The sequence below is a fragment of the Phragmites australis genome, chromosome 16 (assembly GCF_958298935.1).
Source record: "Phragmites australis chromosome 16, lpPhrAust1.1, whole genome shotgun sequence".
Classification (NCBI taxonomy): Eukaryota; Viridiplantae; Streptophyta; class Magnoliopsida; order Poales; family Poaceae; genus Phragmites; species Phragmites australis.
Window position 1 is genome coordinate 6,145,933 of NC_084936.1, and position 14,333 is coordinate 6,160,265.

At 43.0% G+C, this 14,333-nt stretch overlaps 1 protein-coding gene across 1 annotated transcript; it reads left to right on the forward strand.

Annotated features, from left to right (window-relative positions):
* Positions 1-12,124: 12,124 nt before the first annotated feature.
* LOC133896353 (uncharacterized) lies at positions 12,125-13,090 on the forward strand. The gene is made up of 2 exons (XM_062336941.1): positions 12,125-12,408; positions 12,776-13,090. The coding sequence occupies exons 1-2, from the start codon at positions 12,229-12,231 to the stop codon at positions 12,998-13,000; spliced, it is 405 nt and encodes a 134-aa protein (XP_062192925.1). The 5' UTR covers positions 12,125-12,228; the 3' UTR covers positions 13,001-13,090.
* Positions 13,091-14,333: the final 1,243 nt, after the last annotated feature.

The following is a 14,333-nucleotide window of genomic DNA, read 5'->3' on the forward strand; positions in this document are numbered from 1 at the left end:
CATGAGGTACTGAAAACACCCGGACCCATCCTTTTTTAGTGCACGATTCCTAGGTTAGAAGCACCATGGGTATCTACTGCTTGTAATCTTCAGCAGATAAAAGATCACGATTGATATTGGTAGTTGACTGCATCATGAGATATAGCCTGCAAAATTATTGACGGGAACCTCCCAGATTAGAACATTACCCCCAGCGAGCGCTGGTGAACATAATTCAATGAACTGATAAATATTTTAATTCAATACAATACAAAGGAATTCATTTTTTTATTACTCATATTTGCAGTCTAGCCATGATGCAAAGATGTCGTAGAGTTTCTCAATAAACGTGAAGATCACATTGTTCATATATGTACAGCAGAAAATATATCATTTGCATCGCAGATGCAATAACCTACCTCGTAAGTTGATGTATTATGACGCATATTACTAATAAATCACCCAAGTACAAAGACAGAAATCACAGAAAGCATACCTATCATAAGAGAAAGCAGTTTCAATATTGTATTATTATTAATACAAAGCACACCTTTCGGTTCGGAAGCTAGTGCACAATCTATTGATCCACTGCTGTTTGTTTCAGAAACTATCTACTAAGGAAGAATGGATGCAGGCAAATATGGCCAAATGGACCATTCGGGTCGGCCCGGTCCGAACAACCCATCTACTGTAGCGGCCGTGCCGTGTCAGCCCGCGTGCCTTTCCTTTGGCCCACGGCACGACCCGTCGGTGACCGTGCCGTACCGGGTCGGCCCGGGCACGATTTCGGTCTGGCAGCCCGGTCGGCCGAAATAGATAAAAAAATATATAAAAAATAAAAAATATATAAAAAAATATATAGAAAAAATATATAGAAAATAGATAAAAATATAAAAAATAGCTACAAAATTAAAAAATATATATAAAATAGAAAATAATCAAGTATTTGCGTGCCGGGCCGTGCCATCTTGGGCTGGGCCGTGTCCGTGCCCGTCGTGCCGCGCGCTCGGCCCAGGCACGGCCCGTGGCCTCGTGCCATGCCGGTCCGACCCGTCTCGACTCGGGCCGTGCCGTGCCTGGGCCGTGCCTACAGTGCCGTGCCTCGGACCGGTCTAATAGGTACGGCCCATTTGGACGTGTTTAGGCATAAGTGGTAACATTCCAATTGTGCACTGTGGATTTTTCATCGAGAATTAAGATGCGCATGCTTCCTTTTAGAATCTGGTATAAGCAACCACGGAAACGAACAGAACAACCAAAGTGATGTTTTACCATTCTATTTCAATCCAATCTCGGGTACATACGAGAGCCTCAGTTGTTTCGATATTCAATGTGCTCCATTGCTTATGTGGGTAGGATAGGCATTGGCAAAATCCGACGGATGGGAATTATACGATAATTGAAAATAGATTATCAGAGGTTTAAAATAGGATTATCCGGCAACTTTTCTCAACCCAACCCAACCCAAACATAAATACAACTCACTCGGGATTTTTTTTTATTTTAGCCTTTTTAAAACTAATATTTTAATAACAACACGTGGGCATCTAAATTTTCAGAACTAGCCCTTTTTATCACGCCAAAGTGTCTGACGTGACTCCACAACGTAGTCATGCCATATTTATTAGCGTGATCAAAGTGGCCACGCTGGCGAAAACCCTAACACCTTTACACGCAGGATGAACAGTGTTTTCAGCAAATGTTAGCGTGACCACTGGCGAAAACCCTAACACCTTCACACGGAGGATGAACAGTGTTTTCAGCGGTTTCACTTGTTACCTTTCCGCTTTCTCTATTTAAGCTGTGAGGTTACCGTACTCTAAAATTTATGAAACTTTTTTTGTATGTCCTATAATTCATGATGAATCCATTTTAAAAGGATTCACCTCAATACCCCATATAGGTTTCAAAATAAAAAACTCTAAAAATGGCTGCTTTTAGAAATTCTAGCAATTTTTAAGGGCTCAAATAAATTCCCAAAAATCTAAGAAAATTCACTAATATTCTTCTCATATGGCGTAATAATTTCTAAAATTATTTTCAATCCTAGTTTACTTGGTGAAAAAGTGAGTTCCTTTGCAATGCTTCATTTATATGTATTTTTATCATTTAATACTATTTAGCTTTGCAAACGCCCTCTAAATAATTAGCAATTATGTTCGATTTTCCTCAAAATTTTGCCAGCGCTTAATGCAACATGTACAGGTCCTATGTGCAAACATGCACATGCAATAGAGTCGTAGAATTTGAATTATTCAATTTCGAATGTTGGTATATGTTACAATTTGTTCTATAACAATAATACTTAGGTGAATTGTGTAGCCAAAAAGAACTGCCATTTGCGGTCTAAACCTTACCAAATTTATTGTATAGGTAGTTCAGAATATGTTTTAGCCGAACCACACACATGATTTTTAGGAAGGCTAATAAACTTTAAATTGCACATGTTCAAACATGGCTAAGTGCCATGGCTATCCACAGCCTTTGAGACTACAGGGTGAATTAAGCATTTTGAAACGTACATTTAAATTAGGAAATAATTTCCAATTTTGTTGAAAGTAGGCAATCGATAACATTAATATTCTTAGGTTTAAGCCATGAGATATGTTCATCAAGAATCTATACACAATTTAGGTTACATTGAATGAAACAGTGGTAACCATTATCCATGAGTAGTTTAACTGTGGATCGGAATGAGCCATCCGATGGTGATAACACGACAGAGTTTTTAGCATGAAATGATAACACATGTGTCGTGAGTCAGACTTTAGACAATAAGTGACCACATGACTCAGCTTTAAGCATTAAATGACAACACCTTGCTACCAGCACAGCATCTCTATCATGACTCATACTATACACACGAAGTGACCACACAACAGAGCTTTTAGTATAAAATAACAACACGTCTGTCGTGACTCGGGCTTTAGACAAGAAGTGACCACATGACTCAGCTTTAACCATGAAATGACAACACATCTGTCCTGACTCAAGCTTTAGATACACCAATGCTTGTGCTAGTGTTCTCTTATGACTAATGTTGTAGCACGAGCACTTTGGGGACTGGCACAGACTGGGGTTGTATCACCAGCACCTCGGGGACTAACATTAGTTGCAGTTGTAGCATCAATCATGTGATTGTATGAACCATTCAACACACAAAGATTGCTTGCTTTTGGATGAATGTTTAAAGCATGTTTTGACTTTGGATTAAGATCAAATGGATATATGTTATTTCTACGCCCACTCAAAATGTACTCTCCGAGCAAAGGGGCCTCCAAAATCATGCAGTCACAGACAACTACAACAAATTCTCAACCTTCAGGGACGAACATTAGTCATAAGAGGACACCAGCACAGCATCTCTATCGTGAATTAGGCTTTCGACATGTAGTGACTACAGGACAGAGCTTTAAGCATTAAATGACAACACCTCTGTCGTGAGACAGGCTTCAGGCACGAAGTGACAGCACGACTCAGCTTTAATCATGAAATGGCAACACATCCATCATAAGTCAGGCTTTAGACAAGAAGTGACCACATGACTCAGCTTTAGCCATGAAATGATAAGACCTCTATCCTAACTTAGGCTTTAGACACACCAATGCGTGTTTCGTGAATTTTGGAGCACAACAACCCCACTGTCCAAATAGAGAAAGATGGAATGACTTTAATTTGAATCTACCTGGTACTGTTCATGTTTGCAAATAGGACATGTACATGTTGCATTATGCGCTGGCAAAATTTTGAGGAAAATCGAACATAATTGCTAATTATTTAGAGGGTGTTTACAAGGCTAAATAGTATGAAATGATAAAAATGCATATAAATAGAGCATTGCAAAGGAACTCATTTTTCACCAATTAACCTAGGGTTGAAAATAATTTTAGAAATTATTACGCCATATGAGAGGAATATTAGTGAATTTTCTCAGATTTTTGGGAATTTATTTGAGACCTTAAAAATTGCTAGAATTTCTTAAAGTAGCCATTTTTAGAGTTTTTTATTTTGCAACCTAGATGGGGTATTGAGGTGAATCCTTTTAAAATGGATTCATCATGAATTATAGGACATACAAAAAAAGTTTCGTGAATTTTAGAGTACGGCAATCCCATTGCTCAAATAGAGAAAATGGGAAGAGAAGAATTGAAACCGCTGAAAACATTGTTCATCAGTTGAAAACACTGTTCATACGAGTTTAGGCTGCCATCAAACCCATGTAAAGGCACTGGGGTTTCCGCCAGTATGACTATTTTGGTCACGCTAATAAATATGGTATGACTACGTTGGAGAGTTATACCAGACACTTTGTATGACAAAAGGGGTTCGTTCATAAAAATTTAGATGCCCACGTGCTATTATTAAAATATTAGTTTTAAAAAAACTAAAATAAAAAAAAAGTCCCCACTAGCCCAGCTCATGCACGCCTCGAAGCCCACATACCCATGTATAATACACAATCCACGCCAAGACCTAAGGATGAGAATCAATTGATCTGTTGACATACTTGTCAAGAAAATCTATTGCCCCATTTCATGGCTCTGAGATTAAATCCTCTTATTACATTGTTTCGACTTAGTATAACAACCAACAATCTGTAAAAATTGTTATAATATAGGCCCATCTAGAGCAGGAATGATGTACAGTATTGCCTGCCCACCCGCCAGCGCGTCCCGCCAAGGTGGTGACTCTGTGGTGGCCCGTCGGCTTCCCTCATATCCCGCCAAGGCAGGTGCAGCGCAGCGGCGCAATAGTTTAACCCTGCACGTCGTGCCCTAGGGCTAGAGGTGGGACTTCGGCCAGGTCGGGCCGGCCCGACCTAACCCCTTCGGGCTTCGGGCCTTTCGGGCCGTGCTAGGATGGCCCGATAAACTGTTCGGACCGGGCCGGGCTGGTCCAATCCACTTTCAGCTAGGTCCAGACCCGGCCCGGATGCACGATGGGCCTTATCGGGCCTGGCTGGCACGGGCCCAGCACCACCACACTCCACCGCGCGTGAGGGTGTGAACCCATTTTTTACCGGGCCAGACCACCCATTGGGCCCCATATCAAGGCCCGGCCCAGCCCATAAATCGGGCCGGGTCAGCCCGGCCCATCAGTGCTCGGGTCGGGTCGGGTTTAAGCTGGACCGGGCCGTGCTGGGCTCGGGCCGGCCCAAAAAATTCTTCCCAAAGTCCCAGCTCTACCTAGGGCACAAGTGACGGTGGTGCTCGGCCTGCCTGCTAGTCTGTCTCACTGGAGGTCGGAGGTCGAGACTACAATGGCACGGCACAACACCCCCCCTCCCACAAGCACGTCTGTCCAGTTGGACATGATGGCTGAACGAGGCCCCACCTGCTCAGAGTCACCAGTGGCCAACCACCAGCGTACCCTGATTTGCTCTAGGGTGTGATCGGTGGTAGCAGCGCGGTGATACCTGCATGTAGTGGTGTCGGCCAAGGGATGGCGCGGTGGCCGAGGTGGTGCACAGCTTGCCATCCAATGCGCCAATGCACTAAGGTCGCTGCATGCAAGCCTATGACAAGGCGTAGGGCAGCGGCTCCGGCCGGTGGCGTGCAAGCCTGGCCATGACAAGGTTGTGGTTAGCCTGGTGCGGTGGCGCGTAGCCTTGCCAAAGTGAGTTGCAGCTTGCACGGCGTGGTTGTCGGCAGTTAATCCTAGAGGCAGCAAGGTCAGTGTCGTCAACACCAAGGCATCGATGTCGTCAGCCCTAAAACTTTAATTAAAAACAAAAAATAGTACACATGAACGTACATGATTAATGTGTTGTAATAATCATGTTACTATGCACTAATCAAACAAAAATTTAAAAGAATAGTACGCAGAACAAACAAGATGTAGTCTTAGTATCACTTCACTTTTATTGATGATTGTGTGTACAACTTAGAAACACCTCCTCTCCTTATATTAGGAAGAGATAAGTGGCCTTTTTATATGGATGAATAATATGGACTAAAATTTCTATTAATAATGGGCCTGAAGGCTCACATAAGCCTAGTTAGGTCAAATATCCACTTGTGTAGCTATTAGATGGGTATATATTATAACACTTGTATCAAGAAGTAGAAAGCAAAACAAGTGCATCACAATGGTAGAACAGATGCCATATTCTTCTCTTACAGGTACATGTGAAACGACGACTTCACGGTGGCCAAAGCAAGAGGAAAATCAAGACGAGAAACTGGAGAAAACAGAATAAATTGACTCCTGAATCCAACACGGCACGTGCCGGAGTATTCCCATCAAACCTAAATGCGGCTCCAAATTATTTTACCCATCGATCACTCGCATGATCCACATCTTGGGCTTCATTTTACAGACTAGCATGGAGCACATAGATCATAACCAGTGACAGGTCGCCCAAAAGCAACAGGAAAAAGCCAAAGCCCACAGCGGGGGAGGCCATGCTGCCGGCGAGCCCGGTGACTGCTGCAGTGGAGGCGATGATTCCTGCGAGGCTGCGACCAAAGGAGGCACCGCAGATGCTTCGCCAGCGTGCCGGAGTTGCTGACCATGTGCCAGGTCGTGACCCAGCACCACGCCGGGGCTGTCGTACGCTGCGCACGAGGTTGGAGTCGTGGAGTGCGCCAACAATTCGCTCAGCGCGTCCGGCATCCGGCGGCCTGGCGTGCAAACTTATCGGAAAACAAAATGTACATACGGATTGAGATAATAACGGACTTGAACTGTCACTTCACTTTTCAGTTACCGTTAGGTATTGCGGTGTCATTTCAAAAGTACTATTTTTTTAAAGATTCCGATGAAGAAGCTAATTTGGAACCATAGTTTAGTATTTAGACGTTGTAACAGCAAAATCTTACTGAAGCTAGTAATTATTTCCTAAACAAATTATATTTCACGACCCAACACAACCCAATGACCACAACCGGACCATAAGTAGCCCAGGTGTTATTAAATGAAAAAACCTTCCTTTCATTGTCTAGAACCTTGGGAGTCACCAGTCAAAAAGTCAGTCCATCGGCTCCAACTCTAGGCTATTATTCTTCCTGGCCGGTGCTTGAGAAAGCTGTAAACTTATAGGAGTCTACCCTATCTAATGATTATTTCATCTATATATGTACTCTTGTAAAATAAACAAGTTATTACATAACTGAATAATTTTCATCATCCATCCAAATTGATTAAACAGTTATCGTTTAAAGATTCTTCACGTTCCTCCTTCCAAAAATATATTTAATCTCACATTAATTATTTTCTATATTTAGACGTCCAATATGTTCCCTCCATACATTTTAAAAATACATCTAATATTTAATTATTTGCTTTCTATACTATACACCTAATATTTATCTTCTATATATTGTTATATCTGAATTAATTTCATAGGTGTAAAATATATATGCAGTTACTAGTGAAAATGAAAGGATCTACTTATTTAAAAAAAGAAGAAGAAAGGACCTGGGCGGAGGAAGCACTTGGATTCGAGAACGCAACAAGTACTTGGAATCAGTATTAATTATAGTATGTGTGAAAGTGATTCCCAGCCAGATCGATGGTGATGCTAAATGCCACTTAGATTATGTTATGCCTTGTTATCATGCTAAATATGCAAAAAGACTTATACACTGTCTTAGAACAGTTTTTTACATATAAATTTTAAACTCTATCATAGATGATTATAGATTCTATTTCTGTAAAAGTCTATGATATCGACTTTGTTATAGACGGTTATAGCGCCGTCTGTAATAGAGATACACACAGACGGATTTTCTTGAAAATCATCTGTGAGTAATGTCGAAGATTTGTTCTCAACATTATGTCCGTAATTGAACTAAGGTACCTTCAAGATCAGGGATTAAACACGAAACAAGACACACAATATAGATAGGTTTGGACCTCCGTTTAGAGTAATACTCTACGTCATGTACAGAGGTTGATGTATATATATTCTCTCAAGTATAAGCAATGTGGTTAAACCTATTACAAGAAGTATATCAAATCAAATCTAATCTAGACCTAAAGTCGGCAAGTATCTCCTATGATCTTAGTGCTTGCCTCGAGTTGCGGGTTGTCTCTCTGTTGCCGAAGTTCTCCGTAGGGGGTCTAGGTCCCCACCTTATATAGGGGTCCTAGCGCTGCCTTCAATCATAGTCGCAGTCAATAGGAAGTCTTCTGTCTTGTGGGCTAAAGCAAGGCAGCTGAATCCAACCTGAATACTGGTCATACTCGAGTCGATTAACTCGATCGAGACCTTACTAGTATAGGTTTTTGAAAATCCCCGAGTATATCGGGTCCTGAGGATTCGGGTGCGCAATATCCGGAGTCGTTAAGGATGTATACGATGCATCATGTCCATATTTGGTGTACTCCTTATGTGTATATACCTTATAGTTAGATATTCGACAGTAGCCCCCTTAACTCTGCTCAGCAGGAAAGATTTCTACAAGCACCTACTCGAGTACCGCCAAGTCCGAGCTTGGCCGAGTATGGTAGATTGAGCTTGTAGTCGAAAGAATCGAGCAGGAAAAACCTCCGTTCCAAGTATCGAGTGGAAACGCCATTGGGTCAAGTGTCCTGCCGTTGTCCGCACTCGAGACTTGAGAGAGGCTTGAAAATTTGATTTCTCGACATACGTATTTGAGTAGAGTTAAAAAGAAGACATTCGAAATTTGAAACGTTGGGTATAGGCGCATTTAATGCACTCGAATGGGCATGTAGATATTCGCACGACGTCATCATCCCGTCTTTCACGCCGAAAAAAGCGCCACAATAACGGGAGTGGCTGCCAAAGAAATGTTAAGTTGCAGGCTTTTACTCATACAAACCTGGACTATAGCCATTCTTCACCTTCTCGCCACCAATCTCTTGCTCCAAGCTTCCAACTTTCTCTACCCAAACACACGCCACAGCATCAAAACCCAAATTCATGGCTTCCAGCCCCTCCGAAAACGCCACCTCTCCTTCCTCACTGGAGAAAGACTCCAACTTGAAGGCCGCCGATGCATCCCCCAAGCAGTTGGACGAGATGAGACTTATGACGGAGGCCTAGGTGATCTCATCGATGCCGGAATCAAGACTCCAGGAGCTCAAAAATGAAGGCATTGTTCCTCCTCTTGAGTTGGCCAACTGGAGACCAGCATCGGGTGAGGAACTCCCATCCTGCCAATTTGACCATGAGATTGTGATTTTTGAATCGTTCTTCCACAGTAGATTCAATGTTCCCCATTCTAAGTTCTTTCTTGCCGTACTCGATTTCTACCAAATTGAGCTCCACCATCTGAATCCAAATTCAATCACAATGTTGAGTGTTCTCGTCCACCTGTGCGAAGCTTTCCTTGGCATCGAGCTGAGTTTGAATCTATTCCAATACTTTTATCATCTAAAGAGGAACAAAGAGAACAAGTGTATTGGAGGTTGCGGTTTTCAACTGCGGATTGGACTGAAGAATTCCTATATCCCGGTCGCGTTAACCTCCTCCTGGCATAAAGATTGAAAAATCACTAGTTTTATGTCTCCAAACCTAACCCACTCCATTTCCCTTTAGTGTATAAGGGCTTCCTCCCCCAGTCAAGTCTGTCCTGGTCAAAGAAGCACCACGAGCTCGACCACACTGCCTACTTCGTCAAGAACATTGGCGAACTTAGGTAGAGCAGCTTAACCGGGTGGCATGTGGCCAAAGACTTCATTAGCTGAAGGTTGAGCCCCTTGAAAGCGCAGAACCGCTTTGCCTGGGAATACGCAGGAGACAAATATAGCTCCCAGAACACGGCTGAATGTAAGGCTTTAGTTAGCATTTTATTGCTTTTGTTGTTGTAATCAAACTCTTTTGAGTGATTCTTCCTTCTTCTTTTTTCAGTTATGTCTCTGCAGGACACTGTAGCTCGGCTGAACAAACTCTTCTCTGAAGAAGCTCAAGAATGTTCTGTTCAACCCTACTTCCTTATAAACCTTCGACCTGAGGTGGGAATTCTAGTAAGAAAGCAGTGCTGATTATTGCTTATTCATCCTGATTTATCTTTTTTTATTCTAGATTCCAACCTTCTATCAAGAATCCATCCTCACCACTGAGGTCCTTGATCTTGATGGCACTCCTTCCATTGGCGCCGGTGACAAAGGGAAAACACCGGTTGACCAAGGGGTCGAAGGGTCTCTTCGATTAAAAAGATCATCTTTGCTATATGATCCGGTGCCCCTCAAGCGCACGAGGAGAAGACACCAACTGGTACTGTCATTGAGTTGTCAGGTGATTGCTTCATTAGTCATCGAGCACTTGCATACTGATGCTTGGTCCGTATGAGTGACCTTTCTATAGGAGACAGCTGGATCCACTCCTCAATCGCCTCCTCAAGTAACCGACACGTCCGATGACTCAGTAGGAAAGGTAATCTTTATCGAGTTGGCCCCCTCACATTGGTCATTCTTTTGAGCATTGGCTTGGTGAGTCCAGAATGATGATGAATCATTGTGGGCTAGTTTCATACAGGCAATGACAGCCTTAGCTTCATATGTCCTGACCATCCTTCCAACAAAATTGAACCCTACCGTTGGTACGATGAGAAAGAGAATAATCATGAACCATAAGTCGAAAATCAATGCGCTCATCCTGGTCAACAAAAGGTTAGACTTGAATATTTGTTTTGACTTGCAGCCTCCCTTTCCATTTGTGATTTCATTTATTGCAATTTGCCAAGTCTAGGGAAACCAAAGGGACATACCACAAGTGGTTCTCCAGTTACCACAATGGCAACTCCCCCATCCTCTCGAATAGAGCAAACTTCAGTAGATGCTCCTGAATCAAGCCTGAGACTCGATGCACTCGAGGCTCCTGCAAGCCCACCAGTCATTGATCCATGGGCGGCAATTAAATCTTACCTCGAAGCTATTTGCACCCAAGGAGCAGCTGTCAAGGCCCAACTTTTGGCGATCGATCCCACGAGCTATCAAAAAGCTCTCGAGGAGAAGGATGGTGAGCTAACCGCTCAACAAAAGAAGATTGAAGGTTAATTTTACCCGCAGATCACTAGTATGTGATTCGAACAACTAGCGACTAATGATGATTGCTTTTACTTGCCTTCTCAGATTTTGAATCTTCCTTAGAAAACAAGGTAACTCTTTTTAATGATATGATGAAAGCCATTGATGGAAAGGATAAATACCTTGCAAGACTCAAAGAAACTTTGAAGAAAGCGAAAACTGATCGGGAAGTCATGGCTAAGGCTTTGAAGAAAACAGAAGCTGATCGAGATGCTGCAGTTTCAGTGCTTCAGGAGTTGAGGGAACATACCCTCGACCACATGAATCAGTCAGCCTCCATCAGTACCAAGACAATGCTTGGTCTCATCAAGAGCTACGACCCCAATCTTAACACCTCCGTGGTGATGAAATACCTAAAATCATGAAAAACGTTGAGACACAGATACCTGCTTTTGTTGAATCCTTGGGGTTTAGCCCGTCTGATGACGAAAATGAAGGTAGTCCTTCCAATCAAGCTTGATTCAAAATATTTAAATCTTGATCAGTGGTTTGGGGATGACTGTAAACATTATTATTATTTCACCTGTTCAATATGCTTTGTCGCTATTTCCTTGTCGGTGAAGTAGCGTTAGTATGAGTAGATGAAATCTTGATAAGATGTTTAGACCATCCTCGAGACTTGTTAATTGAATATCCAGTGATGCCTGAAAACTCAACTAGACAGATGATTAAATGTGTTAGTCTTCGAGTAACCACTCAAAACAACTATAATAATAAAGAAAAGACTAGTATGAAACTAGACACAGAAATAACATGATAATTTTTTTGCAAATTTTCACTGGCTTGCACTTTGACCAGCGTGCGAACATGAACTTGATAGGAAACATATATAGGATCAACTAGAACTTCAGAATATTGTGGGCCATTAGGCGTGAGATGTCTGACAATCTCTTATAAGGTGTAGTTGTTTGTTATCGACCCGAAACATGTCTCCGTTGGTTCTACCCAAAGCATTCGACACAACGCTAAATAAACTTTTTCAAAAATATTATGTGTCAACTCCATTCTTCCCATAGCATCCGTCCATTTTTTCCCACATTATCCATCAGCATCCATTCTCTTCCGCGGCAACTTCCAGGAAGGTTCTTCTTCCACTCCCCCTACTATATAACCCCCATCCCCTTCCACGTAAACACCACCGCACAGTCTGCCCCTCCTCCCCACACACTAGAACACGGCAAGGTCAAAGGCACTATAACTCCACCGCCAGACTTCCCCGATCCGTTGGTCCGACGCACGGCGACGCCTCCGGCAATGGCCTTCTCCAACAACTCCGGAGCGCACACCACGGCGGATGAGGACTACGGTTTTTCCGCCGGCCATGGCGAGAAGCTCCCCTATCCGACCCTTACCGCGGCGGCCGCAACCGAGCAGGGTGCAGCCTACTGCAACCCCGGCATGCACGCCGGCAAGGCCATACCGCCATCTCCTCAGGTACGAGCAGTTCAATCACACCAACGCTTCTGCTTGCACCCCTGGAGACAAGCATTTTGCCCTGCTATGTTCTTGCTTCGTGATGCCTATTTTCATCTTGATGAACATGTGTGTGTGTCTCAAGGTTGTGTCCGTATGGATATTCGTTGTTGGTACGTGAGTTATTTCTTTAATGCTTTGCACAAATTTTTTTGCTCCGTCGGTTCTGTTTTATCTTGACGAACATGTGTCTCAAAAGGCCGCCGTCTAGCTCTTCACTCTTTAGTGTTGGTACCTGAATTCTTTCTTCAATACTGTGGATCGTAAGCTTTCAATATGAAAAGTACCAAGTGGTTTGGTCGGTCTAAAAATCTATACATGCTTGCAGGTTGTCGCTGGTAAGGCACCGGGAGTAGGCGTCGGCCATGACATGAACGATGTAGCACTCGTTGAATGCGTGCCCCATGGCCTTCCGATTCTGGGACTCACCGTCGCTTCTTTCGCCGTGACTGGGCTCGCCACCGGCACGCCCACCCCGGCAATGGGCTTCGGACTGTTCCTGATGCTGCTCGTTGGCCTCTCCGCCATCAGTATCTGCGTGTTCCGTGACTAGGTCGTGGTACGCATGCCATGGGATCGCAGTAATAATTTGCATCTGTCTTGATATTGGATGCAAACTGTTTGTCATTCGTGTGCTTTGTATTTGTACGTACTTTTAGAAGTTATGTTTGTATTTGTATCTGTTGCCAGATGGGATTGAATTTCCATGAGTTATACAAATAAATTCACAAGTCAGTCTATCCTATTCAAAAGTTGGTTATTCATATACCTTATCTTTCTTTAAATTTTTTCTAGTCTTTTTTAAAGATAATTCATATACATGCTCCAGAATGCCGAATTTGGGAATAAGGGTGATGATGAATAATGTATAGTTACCATATCCAGACACCTAAGAGTTTTCTGTAATTCTCGGGGTATATCTTTATCTTCGAGAAAGGGATCCCTAGATGAAAGAAAATTACCTATAGGTACTCAAGGCATCCTGTAACCGAGAATGTCTATCTCTAAGAACAGAAAGAAGGAGTCTAGAGGACATATGACACTACCATGTATATACAGAGCCAGGGATCCATACGGAGGACAAGTGCAGACAGATCGGACCAGAGCTGATACAATTCATACAAGAGAGAGCACTACAAGTGAATAGAAGCCAAGGAGGAAGTCACCGATTAGGTTTAGATCCATCTAAGCTAGGTACACCCTCTTGTAACAGGCTCAGATCAATACAAGATAAACATGACGTAAGGTTATTATACTCAGAGAGACTCGAATCTGTCTAAAAACCTCTGTATGTTCCCCTTGTGATTCGTCTACTCAAAGCATTCATAATTTCTTCAAAAAGTTCATTAGATCGGCGGTTCACAAATCGTCGACAGATGGCGCTATCCATGGGGATCGTGAAAAAAGGCGTTGAATAGTCTACACACGACATACGTCGACATCGCCTAAAGTTTCGCCGAAAACTGATTTTTTGAATGAGGGGTTCTACGATAACTTTACCTCACTTCCCGACGAACCGATGATTGATCGGGTAGATTTCTATGCGAACTTTTTGGCGATGATTCAAGCAACGAGGTAAGTCAATTTGTGGATCAATGTGCCAAACATTACTGCATCGAGTTCGAACCACTCGGCAGCCAAGACAACTGTGGATGTCCAATTCACAGCAAGTCGGGATCCATCACAGCAATTTCTAACAACATGGATTGTCAAGATACCAACCCAGAGCAATCCGATGAAGCATCCGTGATGGATTTGGACACCTCCTCTGGCAGAGGTTATCCCTAAGAAGTTTTCACTATCAGAGATGGGGGTGATGGTCTGGGTCATCATGACGATGACCCTGCAAACGGTAGAGGCCCTCTGGGCCCGATGGTAGGTAATGA

Bases quoted from the DNA above. Each gene is read 5' to 3' on its own strand.
- LOC133896353 (XM_062336941.1), top strand. From the start codon at position 12,229: ATGGCCTTCTCCAACAACTCCGGAGCGCACACCACGGCGGATGAGGAC. The intron at 12,409-12,775 runs GTACGAGCAGTT...ACATGCTTGCAG, and splicing joins CCATACCGCCATCTCCTCAG to GTTGTCGCTGGTAAGGCACC.